We start from the raw sequence: 20054 nt of genomic DNA, 5'->3' as shown, positions 1-20054 counted from the left end.
AATTAAATATAAATTAAAATATATCACAAGTCATTCAGATGTATTTTAATAAGTGCCGGTGCATATATCGAGTTTAGAACGCGCTATTGACGCGTTTGCTATATTTGCAGCCACAGAATATCCAGAATGAGGCTTTACAAGCAGCGTGGTGAAACTGGTGAAACCCAAAAAAACGTCACACGTTTCCTTGACATCATTGTCGTCTCCTTGGCATAAACAAACTTTTTCATAATTTGTATTTCAAAATTTGACAATTACAACAAGTATGTAAATTAATATAATAATCAATAATTACTAATAAAATACTCCATCTTATTTCTTTAGTTTTTTTTTTGTGAAGAGCTTTTAAACTATTTAAAAACATAAGACGCCAATTTTCTTGAATAATATTGAAAATTACTGATGCAACGCTTCGTGTCGTGCTGACTCGAGAATATATTCATTTTTGAATTTTGTGTTTGGGACGGCTACGATACCGTCGGTCGTTATTTTTTAATCTGTGGTTTGCAGCTATACAACCTAGCATATTAATTGATTATGAAACACGGCTAAAACTCACGTGATATTACGTCGGAGTATGCCCGACTAGTTTCGAACCCATACGGGGCCCTTAGTCATGAGCTGGTTCTGGTCATGAGTTTGGATCGTGCCGCGATGCAAGAACCAGCTCATGACTAAGGGCCCCGTATGGGTTCGAAACTAGTCGGGCATACTCCGACGTAATATCACGTGAGTTTTAGCCGTGTTTCATAATCAATTAATATGAATAACACACACGATAGTTTAAATTCTAAAATAACCTAGCATATTTCAAAGTGTCACTGATAGACACATACAAGAGCCGCATATTATCTTCTCCTCCTTCTATTTTCGGTCACGAGCCAATAGTACAGTAGGTGACATTACATACAGGTAGAGGATTGACTGACATATAGCTAGCATATGAAACGCTCCGTGTGCATAGACCTTAAATGTTACGTTGCGTGATCGATGATTTGCAAAAAATAAATGTTACGCATCTTAAGTAAAAAAGTGTTACAAGTTACATATTACGCCGGTAATAACCCTAATGACCTTACTAAAATAACTAATGTCATGGTTTTTATTATAACTTTTTCGATCTATACGTTGCAGTTTTAACTTTTTATTAGTGAGGTTATAAAATAATAGGTTCGATTGTAGCCATTTTGGGAGATCGGTCACACTGATCTGTGGACTAATCGGTTGTATTCAGCTGTTAACACGTTCGCTGCGGCACTGATTTTTCAGTACTTTTTCAATACAATACGAGGTTTTTTGACCTCGTACTAAAACTTTTTGTGTTGTGGTACGAGGTTAATTGACCTCGTACCGCAGCGAACGTGTTAAAAAAATATTAATGTCAAAGAAATTCTGGCAAGCAGATGAGCATTTCTGCAAGAAACACCAACAAATTTCTACAGATAAATTTAATACGCAATTAGTTGAAAATACGGGATATAAGAAACATTTAATTCAATAAACAATTTCAATTAAGTGAATCGAGTATCAACACAAACATGGCCCTTTCTCTCGAAGGGGATAAAACATCTCTAACAAAGTAAAGGACCAGCAGGTCAAATAAATATAATATGCCGACGTAACGTACTAATAGGTTTTATTTCCTCTGGACGTTCGTCTAAAAGTCATTTCAATCCCTCGGGAGCTGTACTTTTTTCATTTCGCCGGCTACCCAGAAAGAATAGCTTTTAGACTTAAAGCAATTACTATTCTCAGGTGCTAGGCCACAACCCGTATGCAATATTTAATTTCACTTGCTGGAAAGTGGCGGGTGTGAGTTCCATTAATACTGATAGTCATCAAAAAAACCTATAATTGCTATTTAGTGTATCCTGTGAGATACAGACCTCGGGTTTGAGTGAAATATAGACCGATGGGGTTTGTGCATCAAGTGTTCACTCATAAACTCTACGTCTTTACGCTTTTGTGATCGTGTAGTTAAATTTCACGTATGGATGATTAATGGAACGCTAAGTCTTCTCTTAGGCTTGGATATCGATGTAGGCATGTATGGGAAATCGCAAATCGCACGGACGGACATGCAAACTTGTTAGTATGTGATAGTGAAAGTCAACGTCGCTGAGCTTACGGTATCGGTGGTCAAAGACACCGACTCTGTGATGTTACTTATGTAATTAAACGTTTTAGGAATTCGAAGGCTTAAATTTCTTAAACTTAAATTATAATTATAAAATAGATGCTGAGATTGCCAGGCATTGTATAAATTGTTAATACAGACATAATACATACATTTTAATAAAAAAATACTTTAAACATGTTGCGTTAGTTAGTTAGGGAAGGCGTTATACTCACATTTTGTGAGTATAACGCCTTCTCTTTGTGCACGTCACTGCCATTAGCTTGGCAAGTTCGTTGATGACACTACCATGATATGCGGGTGACAGGGGGAAAGGACTGCGCGGGGCAGAGGGAAGGACTGCGCGGGTGTGAGTCGAGCGCGCGGGGCATCGCTACCCCCTGCCGGCCCGTGCGGACCATCGGGAGTGTTACGAATGAATTTGCCAAGCTATAGGAGTGGGTACGACAATAGTCCAGTGGGCTCAGTAATGAATCCGGCCCCTTTACCACTGAGCTATTTAGGCTTTTTAGCCAAATAGCATTATTATATATATATATATTATTATTATGCTATATACACCGTGCTACCGGCCGCGTCTATAATCCGCCGCGACACATATGTATCCATTACGAGAAACTCTATAGTAATTTTAAAAATAAGCTGAAGCACATTTACGCGCTATCGAAAAAAAAAATTAAAATTGATGAAAAAATTTCAGAACATCCTGTTTCATTCTGTTTGGAAAGAAGAAGTTAATGAACTTTAACCTAGTTTCAGAAATTTTGTTGTTTAATACCTACATACCTACTATTTTTGATACACCTAGTCGGCGGCAGTGTCTTTACTAGGGCTGTTAATAAAATATCGATATATCAAAATATCGACATTATCACTTAATAGCGATAAGTATTCATTACTAATATTTTTATGGACGATATATCGATAGTTCGATGTTGAAACGTAGATATCGATACTAGATATTATTAAGTTTTAATTTTTTATATCCCTCGCAAATTATTTAAACTAAAACATTATCAAACATAATCTACTTTACTTTATTTATACTTTATTACGTTTTTCATATTTTAGTTTATTTAATTGCATTTTATCGAAAATGTCACGGAAATAAGTAAAACGTAATGTATTCAGATAGTATACACTACTTTACCCTCAGACAAAACTTTAAACATGTTTAATCGTATTAATTTACTTGTCAATTTAGTTACATAAACAAATAGTGAAGTTTAATAAATACTTAATTGTTAAAAGTTTTCATTTAGCCGAAAAATTTATTTTGAAATTATCGATATATCGAGAATCCGATATTTTAAAAAATAGCAAGCCCTAGTCTTTTGCGGTTTCCTTTTTGATAACGCCGCTCGCCGCCTAACCCGTAACTATTGTCGGCAATGTCCAAAAATAGGTACTGGTAAGAAATGTATCTTTCGATCGTTTCTTATAACGCAAGGTGATTGGTTGGGTCTTAATAATTCGATCATTCGGGTCACGGGTCTTTTGTGTTTTGTGTATCGTTACGACTCGACTTAAAGTATGTAGTTACTTGAGTCTTAAACTGAACATCCGTAGGACATGAATCGGAACCCTTTTTTTATTCGTTACAAGTTAGCCATCGACTACAATTTCACCTGACGGTAGTGTAGTAAGTGATTATGCAATCTGAAATGGAAACGGACTAACTTATTAGGGGGAGTATTTGAATCCACGGCTTGGCGGTACGTCTTTGTCGGTAGGGTGGTAACGAGCCACGATCGAAGTCTCCCACCAGCCAGGCCTGGACCAAAACACCAATCGGCCCAACCGAGGTTCGAACCCAGGACCTCCGTTTTGTAAATCCACCGCGCACACCACGCCACGAAGGCCGTTAAAATTCCGAACTGATCGGATTTTAGGTTGCTATTCTGTAGAGTGATGTTGTACGACTGGCCGACGAGTATTCGATTCAGATAATTGTTACAAGTCCAATTCAGTGTGGTGAACAAAAATCGTTCGCAGATTATTTGAGGCGCTGACGGCCGCGTCACTCGCTCACGCACAAGTACTGATCGGGTATCAGAGATTCGATCAATCGCGATCGACACAGGTCTAGTACGGGTTAACACCCGTAAATGAAATAAAATTTAATTTAAAGAAATAGGTTAAAGTGAATGACCTCAAAGCTCAAAGGGACCGACAGGCTGCCGATGTGACTGCGACGAGGAGGTAGGTAGATGTTTGAAAATACAGGATGTGTTAAAATAATCGATTTTTGAAAGTTTATTACAATTGTAACTCCTTGAATTGTACTTTGTTTTTTTTTTAATAACACTGATGGATAATAGACATTGGGTACATTATGTGGGAATTTGGTTTAAGACGAATAACGTAGCGCGGTGTATATATAGCAATTTATTGGCGTTCCAAACATTCAATGTCACAGTATAGTTCCGACTTGTTAGCTATGTCAACAGGCACGCCTATTGCAATTCGTGTCATAAATTATAATAATCATTATTATTACAGTTGGTATATTATATTTAGCACGTTGATAACATTATTTATTAGTAATTTTGTACCTCTTTAGTACTATTTGGATACTTATATATTTGGGTTTGAGTAAGGTATGTCGTGTCCCGGGTAGCGGTTATGGGTGATAAATAATAGTAGGCTCTACTGATAAAACACTTGTATTGACTATCAGTTACAACGGTTAGGTAACGACTGGCGACAAACCGCCCGTATAGACTTCGTCATAATTACGAAAATGCTTAAGTAGCATTTTCATTTACAATCTATGTGTGTGTGACCACCACATCATTCCACCCCCTTTTTTTTTACAGAAAACAATGTATAGGTAGTATAGGGGTGTTTCATTCTTAACACTATAAGCACAATGCTGACAAAACGTTTCACGAGGAGCATACACTTGTTACACTTAAACTAATGAACTCTGTAAAGCTAACAACAAAAAAAATTTAAACAAAAAAAAAATATAAATGACAATGTAAAATTTGTATAAGTGTAATATTATGTAAACAATTTTGTAGAACACCTTCAAATACAATTACTTTAAGCAGAATATGGTTTTTACTTTAACATTGCACAACTAATTTCTTAAAATTATAAACATGACGAAACAATTAACAATAATGCAACTAAGCATAACGTGCAGGTACGCGGCTGACGCGACCACTGCTCGTTGTTTTGCATTTTACACCGTTGGTATTATAAGGGACCGTACACACTGTGACTTTCTTTTTTAAAATCGGTTCCGTAGTTTTTGACGACATAGTATTTTGGGGATTATCGTTTTCCTCCAAAATATAAGCTGGTTTCAACCGATCTATAGAAACTATAACCTGACGTGTGGGTAATTGGACCTTAAAAACTTTCTCTGTCCTGCTAATTACTCGGTACGGACCGTCGTAAGGCGCTTGGAGAGGCTTACGCACCGCGTCGTTCCTGATAAATACTTTGTCACAAGTGTGTAAATCCTGGTGAACAAAAATTTTTCTCGAGTCTTTATTGACCCTTTTAACAGGTTTTAAATCATTAATTATACTTTTTAATTTGCTTACATAACTAGAGCTATCTAAAATATTATCCTTACTTATATCATAAAATTCACCTGGCAGCCTAATACTTGTGCCGTATACCATTTCAGCACAACTAACATTAGTGTCTGCCCGTACAGCGGCTCTTAAACCTAGTAAAACGGTTGGTAGTTCTTCTACCCAACTTTTAGTTGACAGTCTAGCCATAAGTGCTGCTTTTAAAGATCTGTGCCACCGTTCTATCATCCCATTACTCTGCGGGTGATAAGCGGTAGTGCGGATCTTTTCAATACCCATAAGATTCATGAGTTGCTTGAAAAGATTACTCTCGAAACAACGACCTTGATCGGAAGTACACTTAAAAAATACTCCGAAACGCGTTATATAGTTTTCATAAAGAGCTTTGGCTACTACTTCAGCTGTGATTTCTTTAATTGGGACAGCTTCTGGCCAACGCGTACCTCTATCTATCATAGTCAAACAGTATCTATATCCCTCGGGTGATGTATTGAGAGGGCCTATTATGTCAATCATTAAGTGACTAAAACGATCTACTTTCTCGAAAGTACCTAAATCGGATACAGTATGCTTTTGAATCTTAGATCGTTGACATGGGATACAGGCCTTAGCCCATCTTCGGATATCTTTATTCATACCTACCCAAAAGTATCTATCTCTAACCATTTTGTTGGTAGCGCGAATACCCGGGTGACTTAAACTATGAATTGCATCGAAAGCGATACGTCTAAAACTTTCCGGTAAGTATGGTCGGGCCTTATTAGTCGATGTTTCGCAAACAACGCAACTATCGGTCCCTGGCATCACGATGTTTTTGTATTGTATTTTTTTCTTTAGTTCGCTTAACTCTTCGTCATCATTTTGTACACGTGCGAGTTCCGCGTAATCAATGACCGTAGGACAAACAATTTCTTCCACGCGGGACAAAGTGTCAGCTACTATGTTATCTAACCCGCTCACGTGGCGTATGTCCGTAGTGAATTCGCTAATGAACATTATCTGTCTAGCTCGCCTAGGTAGCTCTTTCACGCTACCTATCTTTGAAAAAACATAAATTAGAGGTCTATGGTCAGTATACACAATAAAATTACGACCTTCTATCATATATCGAAAGTGAGCTATCGCCGAATAAATGGCTAATAACTCTCGATCATAGGTACTATATTTCCTTTGTGCTTCCGAGAACTTTTTAGAAAAATAAGCAATAGGTTTCCAAACGTTACCTTCTCTTTGCTGTAGAACCGCACCCATGCATGACTCTGAAGCATCCGTCATAAGCGCCAAAGGTTTGTCTATCGCAGGATACGTTAACGTCGCGGCGTCACTTAGGCTCTGTTTACACTGCTCAAACTGAGCGTTTGCTGAATCAGTCCAAGCGATTTTTGACTTATCTTTTTTTTTTGTATTCGTTAAATAGCGATCCAACTCAGACTGCTTTTCAGCGGCACCTGGTATGTGTGATCTATAGAAATTTAACATACCTAAAAATCTCCGGAGTTGGTCCACAGTAGCTGGCCTCGGAAACTCGATGATGGCTTTCACCTTCTCATCGAGTGGACGAATCCCTTCCGTTGTTACTTCATGACCTAAAAACTCCAATTTTGTCTGTTCGAAACAACACTTTGATATATTCAGAGTAATACCGAACTTCTCTAAGCGACTAAATACTTCCTCTAAATGTTTTCTATGCTCGTCGACGTTGTTACTTGCAATTATTATATCATCTATATACACGAATAAAAAATCTAAGTCTGGGAGTACGCTATGACACATAAAACGCTGAAAACTTTGGCCAGCATTTCGAAGGCCAAAAGGAAGTCTGATGAACTCGAAAGCCCCGAAAGGGGTTGACACAGACGTCTTTTCAATGTCCATCTCGTTAACTGGTATGCAATTGTAAGCTCTGTTTATATCTAAACGTGAAAAAATTTTCTTACCAGCGAGTAAGTACGTGAAATCGCGTAACCTTGGTATAGGGTAACTATCAGGCTTAGTAATAGCATTTAAGCGCCTATAGTCACCACATGGCCTTATCTGCCCATTTTTTTTAAGCACTATATGCAGAGGGCTTGCCCACGCGCTTTTACTGGGTCTGCATATTCCCATTTCACACATTAACCGAAATTCCTCTTTAGCCTTAGCGTATCGGTCTGGCGGTAACGGTCTTGCTCGACATTGAACAGGCGGACCGTTCGTCTCGATGTGATGACAAACGCTATGCTTAGGAACTTCCTTAAAAGATACCGGTTTAGTTAAATCTGGATATTTAGCTAACAAACTATAATGTGGGTGTTGATTATGAATTGTAGTTATTGAACTTTCCATGCACTGTGACATACTAGCAATAACATTAAAATTTGTTACCTGATCCACTAGTTTCCGTTTACTAAAATCTACCACTAACTTATACTTAGTTAAAAAATCGGCTCCTATTATAGGCTGTCTAACGTCAGCAACTATAAATGTCCACCGAAATGCTCTCCTTAACTTTAAATTTAATACTAAACTATGCAACCCAAAAGTCTTAATAGGTGTACCGTTTGCGGCATACAGTCTATAGTCCTCGCACGCTCTATTTTTCTCGCGCACTGCCCACCGGGGTAACACCGACACATTAGCACCACTATCTATTAAAAACCGTAATTTACTGTTTTCGTCAGTTATACACAAGCGGTAATTTATCGATGGGTCACAGCCTCCCGCTGCAGACAGGACCGAAGCTAGTTTTCCGCACTGCCTGTAGGCTGGTTCGATGTCTTCCACGTACACGGTTGAACACATTTGTGTGCTCGGGCTCTAAACTTATAGTGGTAGTAGCAAAGCCAGTCTGGATCTGCCGGTGTCCTCTTCCTGCTACCGCTAGTGTTGCGCGTACGTGGCGCGCCGTGTGACCGTGATCGGCTTCTCCCACCGCTACGCTGGGAATTTTCAATTTTTCTTAGTCGTTCGCCCAGCTTGTGGATCTCCGCTATGACATCTGGAGAATCACTCCTTGCACTCCGTACTGCGGCCACCCCCTGTATAGGCATTGCATTTTCTGTCACCTTGTCTGCCATTCTGGCCAAAGCGTTAATATCGCTTAAACCTGATGCCGTGAGTATTCCTCTCACCCATCCCGGCAAATGGTTTTGCCAAAGGATGGTAAGGGTTTCATCTGTAACTTTGCCACTTGCCAGCTCTTGCATTTTCCTCAGCAACTGCGATGGCTTCTGGTCGCCAAGCTCCATTTCAGATATCCATTTTTGTACCTTTCTATTTTCTGACTCCTCATAAATGTCAAGTAATCTTGTTTTTAATGTATCATATTTACCATTTTCCGGCTGTTTGACTAATATGTCTGTCACTTGTTGTATAACGTCTTTTCCTAATTTCGATATGACAAACTGAAATTTTGCCTCGTCAGACATCTTCTGCGGGTGTAGCACTGCCTCCGCCTGTATGAACCAGTGTCGCGGCAAATCCGTCCAAAATTCAGGAATTCTCGCCGATACAGACACGCCGGAAACTGACACCTCTGGTTGAGCCATTTTAAATTCCAATGTGTGAGTCGTTACGTGTTGCTACCCGTGCAAAATAACCGCTAATAAAACCGAGTCGGGGTCACCACTTTTGTACCTCTTTAGTACTATTTGGATACTTATATATTTGGGTTTGAGTAAGGTATGTCGTGTCCCGGGTAGCGGTTATGGGTGATAAATAATAGTAGGCTCTACTGATAAAACACTTGTATTGACTATCAGTTACAACGGTTAGGTAACGACTGGCGACAAACCGCCCGTATAGACTTCGTCATAATTACGAAAATGCTTAAGTAGCATTTTCATTTACAATCTATGTGTGTGTGACCACCACAGTAACCTCAATGGTTTAACAGTTAAAAGTGATCGGTCTCAAAGTTGTTGAGGTCGAGGGATCCCCGCCAGGTTTGAACTTATGTCGCAAAAGGAGTGGGCCTTTTGCTTATAAGGGAAAGGGAAATATGTTCATCATGATATGTAGATCATGTTTTTAAAACACGTGTCTAATAAATATTGGATAGAAGCAGGTATTACTTTGCGGAAGTTCATCATGATTATTACTCTACAATGTGCAATTGCACGTTGTAGAGTCAACATCTCCTGAGGATGCTCCGGTTTCGGGGTGAAACGTTCGTAGAGAGTATTTTGTCGGACCTGGGTGACGTTGTCGCATGGGTACGTCGACTTTTCGCGGATGATAGCAAATTAAATAAATCATTATATAACGTGTCTAATATTTCTTTTAAACTGTTTGGACGGGGAAGTAGGTAGGTACAGCGAATACATTTTTATTGCTGAGGATCTGGAAAGGCGACGCCGTATCGAAAAGTGAAGACATACTAGGTGGACCGATGACATCAAGATGATGCTGGCAGTTCAAAACCGTGTTTGAAAGTCCCTAAAGGAGGCCTATGTCCAGCAGTGAACGTCCACCGGCCAATAATGATGATGAGTTACGAGCATTTACGACTAATTCTCAAGACCAATTAAATGAATCTTAAAATTCGAGTCGTCATCGGTCGAGCTGGTTTGAAGGAGTGACGCGAGATTTAAATGTATATAATTAAAACACTCTTCATTGATCTCGTAAAAACTCGACAAATGCTTATCCTGGATAGCTATACCTATATATTATTCTAACTTAAATAGGTACCTACTGGTTTGGCTAAAAACAAAAAAATATATAACAGATCTTCACGCGTCCGCTATGCGAAGACCAGAGCTTTTTAATAGAAAAAAAAAAATTAAAATCGGTCCATAAATGACAGAATTATCGCTGGACATACATAAAAACAACATACATACAGCCAAACGTAAAATAACCGACTCATTCATGTTAACCGCTCTTTTTAGCCGACTTCTAAAAAGGAGGAGGCTTTTTAGAAGTCGGTTAAAAAGAGCTGAAACATGAATGATTAATTTAATGGATAGGTACGGTTTTTACGCGTAGATATATCCCAAAATAATCAGTTTATAAGCAGCACTGCATGTACCTGTATTTCAATACGACCGTCATTATACGAGTTCCTTATAAATGACAAAATAAAATATAATATCTTGGAATTTAATTATTTACGGATATCCGTTATGTGATTATACTATAACCTACATTTGTATGTCGAGCACAAATAACATGATTATGTCGAAATTTATTTATTTATAGACATTCCAATCAAAATTATATTCATCTGTTAGTTTATTTATATATAATGAAGGTAGGTTACTATAATTATAAATGCAAATGTGAGATAATTTGGAAGGATCAATGTGTGTGAATTTTAGAAGTAGCTTAGAAAATTGGGGATTATGGGGATATACCTACCCACAAAGCTGAAAACGCTCAAGCTAATATTGGAAAAAAAAGTTCCTTTCCCGATTGGTCGAGAATTTGAAGTTAGGTGAGTTTTTTGTGCTCCCCCGACGTCATATTCTATCTTGGCTGGTGGGAGGCTTTGGCCGTGGCTAGTTACCACCCTACCGGCAAAGACGTACCGCCAAGCGATTTAGCGTTCAGGTACGATGCCGTGTAGAAACCGAAAGGGTGTGGATTTTCATCCTCCTCCTAACAAGTTAGCTCGCTTCCATCTTAGACTGCATCATCACTTACCATCAGGTGAGATTGTAGTCAAGGGCTAACGTGTAAACAATAAAAAAAAATATATCCAAAATTCAGCTTTCTCGGTTCATTTGTATTTCTAAGCCGTTTTTTCCGACATACTTAATGACTATCACAATGGGTAAACATTACGGTCGTAGGCCATACATTAATTCGCGTTTTTACAAATCTCGAGTACCTATGTGTAAAATCTAAACCGATTCTAAATTTTAGACAAATCTGTTTATTGCTTGCGGTGAGATTGAGCAAATATTATACAGGGTGCTCGGCAGCATTTCCCATAAACATTGCACAGCCAGTTTGGATTTAGTACAGACATAGATACCTACTACCAACAATGAAATAACAAAATCTATTATGTAGGTATATTATTTTTTGTTTGTTAATTAACCAATTAACAACAAGGCAACTTTTTATCAGTAGTAGGTAGTACTACAAAGTTAAAACATTAATTTAAGATAAATTAACAACATGTTTTAAACAAAACGTGTTATTACCAGTTAATTAGGTATTCTGTTGATCTAAGATGCCAATGCAGATTTTGAATCTGCCAAAACAAAACAGCTAAACAGAAAACGTTCTCGTGAGAGGTTTACTTTATAGCAGTATTGTATTCGTTTAGGCTTAGAACTGACATAATACATTCTCATACTTATTCTTAACTATCCGACGCCCTGCGGTTTAAGCCGCGTAGTTCCTGTTCCCATGAGTGTACGGGGATAGAATATAACATAAGACACTCACTAATAACGTGGCTTTCTAGTGGTAAAAGAATTTTTAAAATCGATACTGTAGATCCAGAGATTACCCCTAGGTGATCTCTGGATCTACAGTATTTTATATTTATGGATTTACAGTATAATATATTTTAAATCACAATATTAATGTTAACCAATATTTGTTGTATTGGGACTACCACAAATATTGATCTTAATATTAAGTAATATTGTGAGCGCGAAAGTTTGTGTTTAAATATGTGTGTGTTGTTAGCTAGATATCTGCTAACAAACACCTGATACCTTGCTAACAAACACCTTAAAAATTGATACCTTGCTAACAAACACCTAAAAAACAACACACCTTGAACCTATACTACAGAAATGATTTGACTGCCATTTGGAATGGAATTAGATTATTACCTACCTACACATGCTACTTTTTATTTAGGAAAAATTCTCGGTCCCCTTGGGATTTGTAAAGACCTGAATTTTACGACACGCAGACGAAGTCGCGTGCATTTTATAAAATTGTCTCTCTCATCATCATCGTCATCATCATTCATTAACAGCCGATGGACGTCCACTGCTGGAAATAGGCCTCTTGCATGGACTTCCAAACGCAACGGTCTCGAGCCGCCAGCATCCAGCGGCTCCCTGCAACCCGCTTGATTTCCTCGGTCCACCTAGTGGGGGGTCGACCAACACTGCGCTTTCCGGTTCGGGGTCATCTTTCCAGAACCTAGGGACCCAAAGGTTCATATAGATAGGGTTTAAAAACAGACTTGCTATCACCACCAATAAGTGGCACTGATGACAATATTGCAAACAGATTGTGTATAGTTAGCACTTAACCTAAGTAATTCGCACGAGGTTAAGTTTTTACTGTCTTTCTCATAGTTACGTACATTGTGGAGTGATTGTGTATTGTCCGTGAACATTATCAAGTGTAAGACTCCCTTCACACTGCTTTGGACTGGCAATGTAGTTCGCTCGTTAAAGTATTGTCGTACTCAATTCACTTTTAAAGTTTTTTCCTTTGAAGGGGAACGTAAATTTTGGTCATATTTAAACAAATATATGTAATTTTATTTTGACGATCCAAAACTTTTTTTACTAAACGTTGTGGATCGTCAAGGCGAAACAACTGAAGCTCTAGACTACGTTTTTACGAAGGGTTTCGTCGTATTTTTGTACTCTTAAATTCGGCCTGAATACTGATAAGTACAATTTTACTTAGGGTTTGTTTGTTAGAGGATTCACGTAGAACATCAGTCTATGTTATGATAGAGATAGAGATAGGGTAAGTGAGTGTAGAGTTAGGAGCTTCGTTCTATATAAGATCTGATATACGTACAGTGAAAGCATCATGCATACCTCTTGGCATAACTTTACATGAAAACGTTTTTAATGGGAACATCTTTTCGATGTTCGCCTTTTTGTCACGTGGGATATAAACACTTTCAAAACAAGGAACAGGCATCTTAAACACCACAACTTAGATCTCGCCATTGTTTTCTATCAGGCAAATCGTCGTTATCAACCCATATTCGGCTCACTGCTGAGCTTGAGTCTCCTCTCAGAATGAGAGGGGTTAGGGCAATAGTCCACCACGTTGGCCCAATGCGGATTGGCAGACTTCACACACTCAGGTATGCAGGTTTCCTCACGATGTTTGTCCTGATATTTAATTTCTTAAAATATACTCAAATGAAAAGTTTGAGGTGCATACCCCGGACCGGATTCGAACCTACGCCCTCCGGAATCGAAGGCAGAGGTCATATCCACTGGGTTATCACGGCTTAATTGCAGTAAAGTGAAGAAATTTGGTATGAAAAATAGGAAACAAAAATAATGGCTGAGTATTTTTTATTGTGCTAGCCTGAAGAAGCTCTTACAAATAATTATATACACGACAATATTCTGTTGATACAATACTCAACAATAAGCCTCAAAAACTGACTAGTTCAGATATGCTATTTAGTGCGAGGTTCTAAGTACAATCCCTAGGCATTTAACATTCTAGTATTTGTAAGTTTTTACTAAAATATTGAGTTTACATACTTACATATTATAATCTGTCTGTCTGTTCGCGATTACTCAAAGACTACTAAACGGATTATCATGCAGTTTTCATGAATAGATAGAGTAGTTTATGAGGAAGGTTTGTGTATATTTCAACTTCTCGTGTACAGTTATTGGAATACAGGTATTTTTTTTTTTTTTTATTCTTTACAAGTTAGCCCTTGACTACAATCTCACCTGATGGTAAGTGATGATGCAGTCTAAGATGGAAGCGGGCTAACTTGTTAGGAGGAGGATGAAAATCCACACCCCTTTCGGTTTCTACACGGCATCGTACCGGAACGCTAAATCGCTTGGCGGTACGTCTTTGCCGGTAGGGTGGTAACTAGCCACGGCCAAAGCCTCCCACCAGCCAGACCTGGACAAATTAAGAAAATCTCAATCTGCCTAGCCGGGGATCGAACCCAGGACCTCCGTCTTGAATAATTGTTGAAAGTGTTGGAAAAAGAAAACATGGCCTAATCCCTTGCAGATATAGCAAAAACATGTATAGTGGAATATTATATTTGTCTTTGATAGCGTCTAGTTTATCTTTTGGACGAAGTCGCGGGCATCTGCCAGTGGTAAATAAAAAAATGTGTTTTCGTATATGAAGAAAGTGTCTAAACGAAAATACTTTTGGAAAAAAAATTCCATCGACTAATGAATCTGAGATTTTAAATCAACTCTCTCTAACAAAATAGCTAGTTTAAGAGATTTATTTCAAAATTTATGATCGCAAAATTCGTTACCACGACCGTGACCTATAGAATTTGATTCTAATTTCGTCATTATTTTATATTTCGTCGCATAATTATATGATAATATATTCGTATGATTATAATGCTATAATATCTAAAGCCTGTTTAAATTAATGCAAGCGTACAATATATTATGACAAGGAGTGCGTTGTTGTGAAAGAAGCTTCAGCCAATATCATCATCACTAACAACCCATATTCGGATCACTGTAGAGCACGAATCTCCTCTCAGTATGAGAGGAGATTCGTGAGGTAAGGCCTTAGTCCACCACGCTATCCAAATGCGGATAGGCAGACTTCACACACGTAGAGAATTAAGAAAATTCTCTGGTATTCAGGTATCCTCACGATGTTTTTCCTTCAAAATTTGAGACACGTGATATTTAATTTCTTAAATACAAATACAGTGAATATACATAGTATAGATACTTATATTAATTAAGAAGAGGTAAAGTTTGTGGTGTTGTGGCGGGTAATAACTAAAATTGTTTTTGAGTGTCATAGGCTAATTGTAATTTTATACTCGTATTCTCATGGGATGGAGGCGTGATAGCCCAGTGAACATGACCTCTGCCCCCGAATCCGGAGAGTATGGGTTCGATTCCTGCTCGGGGCATGCATCATCATCAATGACAACCCATATTCGTCTCATTGCTGAGCTCGAGCCTCCTCTCAGAATGAGAAGGGTTAGGCCAATAGTCCAACACGCTGGCCCAATGCGGATTGGCAGACTTCACACACGCAGAGAATTGAGAAAATTCTCTGGTATGCAGGTTTCCTCATGATGTTTTCACCGTTTGAGACACGTAATAATGAATTTCTTAAAATACACACAACTGAAAAGTTAAAGGTGCATGCCCCGGACCGGATTCGAACCCACACCCTCCTATCACGGCTTCACAATGGTTGGATGGATAATGGTTATGATCAAATCCAGTGCCGTTCAAATGACCAGCAAACTTACAAAATGGAGGAGCATTTATCAAAAGATGACTCGCCAAGGTGGTCACGATCCTCAGTCATGAGGGACCAACTGGAGATGATCAAATCGCGACTTACTTTTCCCCCATCCTAAATCCCGCGCCTAAAGAAGTTTAAAAAATCACGTCGAGTGTGAACGGGCCCTTATTCATTTGGTCAAATCGGACTATACATCCGAGTGAAATCTTTTAAATCCGGAAACTGCTCGCGCACGCTCCATTACACAACGCCATATGAATATCACTTGCGCAACCTCGTGTCATATGTCATACATTTTTTATACAGTTAATTACTTTAACCGACAAACTTTACTGTGGTTAACTATTTCTTTCGTGTAAATAATTAGATAATAAGGTTTGGTTAAATAATTAAGTAAATAATTTGGGAGTATGTTTTTGAAAATATTTCTCGCACGTCCCTGTTTATTGAAGGAGGTTCTCAATTCGAGTGTATGTTGTTTTTTAGTATGTATGTTACGCGATTAACCGAAGACGTCTGGACCGATTTGAATAATTGTTTTTCGTTTGATTAATTTGAAGGCGGTGCTAAGCCCGTGTCATGTTAATTTAAGCGGTTTCTGAAAGAACACTGTCTGAAAAAGCTAAATCCTTATGATATCTTTATATAGCTTCTAATACATCATCGGGTTAGCACCGCCTTCAATCCTCCGATTCCGGAGGGTGTTTGTTCGAATCCGGTCCGGGGTATGCACCTCCAACTTTTAAGAAATTAAATATCACGTGTCACAAACGGTAAAGGAAAACATCGTGAGGAAACCTGCATACCAGAAAATTTTCTTAATTTTGTGCGTGTGTAAAGTCAGCCGCATTGAGCCAACGTGGACTAACCCCTCTCATTCTAAGAGGAGACTCGAGCTCTGTAGTGAGCCGAATATCGGTTGATGATGATGATGACTTCCAAATAAGCTTCTGTCTGCATAGTCACATAACATCGCAGTCAATGGCTTACTTGTCATGAAATAATACAGGGTGATTCGGTCTTTAGTGCGGATATTTTTTTTCGTGGTTCTGTATCATTAAAAGAATATAAATCTACAAACAGTTCGATACATTTTATGTAATTTTTTTTTTTAATTTATGTCTCTAAAATAACAAAATAATGTACATATTATTACTAAACAAGATATATTCAGCTTAAAAGTGATCTGGTGACGTCCTTTAGGTATCAAACGAAAATAAAATAAACGCACAATAGGGTGACCCTAAAATTCTGTTCAAAAGTAAATAACTTTAGCTAACGATAATTTTGTTATTTTTGAGTTAAAAAAAAAAAGAAAAAATACGTGATCATTAAATTTTGTTTATGTACAAAATATAAAAATATCCGCACTAAAAAAATTTTCTTCCTGTATAAAGAAATTTTCAAGACATCTTTGAGTAATCGGTGAACATACATAAAAAAAAAGATTCCGACCTATTGACGATCTCCTCCTTTTTTTAAGTCGGTTAAAAAACTACTGTTTTAAAATGACATTAGCAGTTCTTATGGCATTCAAGCTCGCGGAGTAAATGCCTACATTATCAACATAACGGGTCACCGCGGTCAAGGATCGCAACTTTCATTTGTAAACTTTAGCATTCGTATGGTCTTCAGCCTATACACACTTCAGATACTTTATGACTGGGATCTGGAGGTCCAGGGTTCGGAGTAATAAAAATAACCTTATTGGGTTTGGTTCATTACAATCTTAGATAAATAATAATTGCTCGTTCGAACAGTACGAGACTTAGGTTAAATCTATGATTGTAATTGTCAGGCCAGGTCATTGTTTTTTGTTTAAGAATATTTGCCATATCTTTTCAAATTCCCCTCCAACTAGTCGGGATAGACTGTGCTAGGAGTGGGTACGACAATAGACCAATGGGGCGGGGATCGAACCACCACCCCTCGGTGATGAGTCCAACCGCTCTTACCGTTGAGCTATTGAGGCTAGAATATTGTTGGAATGGAACCACGACTTCGTCCACGAGAAGTTCAGTTTTTCACTAATCCCGTGGATTTTCAGGATAAAAAGTACCTTTTATGTTGCTCGATAACCTCCTCTATCTTCCAGTGAAAATGTCATTAAAATCAGTTCAGCCGTTCAGAAGATTAGCTCGGATAAACAGAAAGACTGACGGACAGACAACAGACAAAAACCTTAAAGGAGCTTGTTTGTTTTTGTATGTCTTGTATACATAACTATAAGCACTACCGAAAGCACAGTTATTTAAAAACACAGAAGTACACTGCAATTTTATTACCCGACAACGACGAAGCCAAAAGGAAGGGTAATGATTTTGGCAGTCTATGTATGTATACGTTTGTTCCACCGTAGCGCCTAAACTACTGAACCGATTTTAATAAATAAGGTTTTAAAAAAATTAGTAATAATTCAAATTGAGACATTGACCACGAGACCACGGCTATACCATGACCATTTTTGTTCCTATGCATGTCTCTTAGATCTGAAATATTTTCGTGTTTCGTTCTTTTATACCCCTTTCTTCGTAGTCGGGTTATAGTTTTTGAACTTTATTTTTTTATATTATGTAGGTAATTAGGTATTAATTAGGCTAGTTATAGCCTAGTGGATTGAATCCGGTACGGAGCATGCAACTCTAAATTTTTAGTAATGTGCATTTTATGAAACTAAATATCACGTCTCCGCATTGGATCAGCTTGACTATTGACTATTAGTCTAACCACTCTCATTCTGAGAGGAGTCTCGCACTCAACAGTGATCCGAACATGGGTTGGGAATGATGAAATGATGATGATTAATTAGGCTACAAGCTATAAGCACTTCTAAGAAAGGGGCTATAAGCTTAGTCCCACCCTCCCACCACACTGTTCAGAGGGGATGATGACTAGGTTTGAATATACTGATTTCTAAGAGACATTCGCGGTGCAGGCGTCTTACAAGTTCTTAATATCAGCTGGGAGATGGGAATGTCCCAAGGTGCTGGAATGGCGACCCCGAAAGTGCAGTGTTGATCGACCACCACTAGGTGGACTGACCACGTCAAGCTGGTTGCAGGGAGCCGCTGGATGCTGGCGGCTCGAGAATGCGGTATTTGGAAGTCTATACAAGAAGCCTATGACCAGCGTGGACGTCCATCGGCTGATAATGATGATGAAGATAAACTGGCGTGCATATCATATATACAAAAACACACTGCCCACCCTGGGCACTAACTATAAATCAAGAACAAGATTTTCACTTTTTGAGTATGTTTTTGCATACCCTAGTTAAAAATCTTATGCACGCCACTGTGATGATGGTATATAAAAAGCAAATCAAGCCATTGTTTCTATGCCCGATTTTTTGGTTCGCTTAGCCCACATTCGCACGAGAGATTTTTAACGGACGTTAAAAAATGTTCAAATACCTACAACAAATGCGTTCCCTTATATGTTCACATTACAGCGTTTTTGAAACATGACGATTTTTTATCGACCTTCATTTAACTTCAAAAAAAAAACTCTCGTGCGAATGAGGAACAGTATTAATCACATTAATGTTATAAAATACCTAATTTAAAAATATTATTTTAGAACCAATGATGTTATATACTGTTAGATGTGAAAAATGAGGCGCTCAAAAGAGGAAATTTCCACATCTCAATGTTAGTTGCGGTCAACAACGAATGTTATTTAAACAAATAAATAAATCGTCTACAATGTAGAGTTGTGTGTTCAGAGTGTAAAAACTATATATACATAAATATATGCGAATGAGTACTTTTTATTATTATTTACATTAATGTTATAAATAATAAAAATACTATTTTAGAACGTTATTAATCGTAACATGTACGTAAAATACAGATACCATTTAAAAATAAACCCCTCAACAGACACTCACCTCAATATTTTATCCAAGAAAAGCACAAAAAAATAACCACAAAAATGCACAAATAACACAAAGTATACAAACAACACGCACGTCTATACACAAGGAGGCATGGTCGAGTTTTGTGTAGTGTGCCACAGATCACTATAGGTAGTGTGCTAACTTACTCGGCGTGACTTTGGCTGGTGGAATGGGGAGCATCTTGAGGACATTCTAAACAGGTGGGACATTTGAAACACGTTCGAAGTTCCCATATTAACGTTATTTACATTTATTTCAACATATTATACAAGATGCACGAACTTTACCCTTATTGATAGTCGGAAAACAGTAATATTTCAAATCTAGCGGACGC

The 20054-nt window shown here is 38.0% G+C and overlaps 2 protein-coding genes across 2 annotated transcripts in view; both read right to left on the bottom strand.

Moving 5' to 3' along the window:
- LOC112052438 (uncharacterized) overlaps window positions 1-19871 on the bottom strand; it is a 29532-nt gene extending 9661 nt beyond the window's left edge. The window contains exon 1 of the mRNA XM_024091515.2: window positions 19712-19871. The gene's annotated coding sequence lies outside the window, so the exon portion shown is untranslated. The remainder of the gene's footprint in view (window positions 1-19711) is intronic.
- On the bottom strand, window positions 1382-9215 carry LOC128198966 (uncharacterized). The gene is made up of 2 exons (XM_052886977.1): window positions 8606-9215; window positions 1382-1413 (listed from the first exon to the last, which is right to left on the bottom strand). The coding sequence occupies exons 1-2, from the start codon at window positions 9213-9215 to the stop codon at window positions 1382-1384; spliced, it is 642 nt and encodes a 213-aa protein (XP_052742937.1).
- Window positions 19872-20054: the final 183 nt, after the last annotated feature.

This window comes from Bicyclus anynana, chromosome 18 (assembly GCF_947172395.1).
Source record: "Bicyclus anynana chromosome 18, ilBicAnyn1.1, whole genome shotgun sequence".
Classification (NCBI taxonomy): Eukaryota; Metazoa; Arthropoda; class Insecta; order Lepidoptera; family Nymphalidae; genus Bicyclus; species Bicyclus anynana.
This window is presented reverse-complemented; position numbering and strand designations above follow the sequence as displayed.

Bases quoted from the DNA above. Each gene is read 5' to 3' on its own strand.
- LOC128198966 (XM_052886977.1), bottom strand. From the start codon at position 9,215: ATGGCTCAACCAGAGGTGTCAGTTTCCGGCGTGTCTGTATCGGCGAGA. The intron at 1,414-8,605 runs GTAGCGGTGGGA...TGTTTCTTGCAG, and splicing joins AAAAATTGAAAATTCCCAGC to AAATGCTCATCTGCTTGCCA.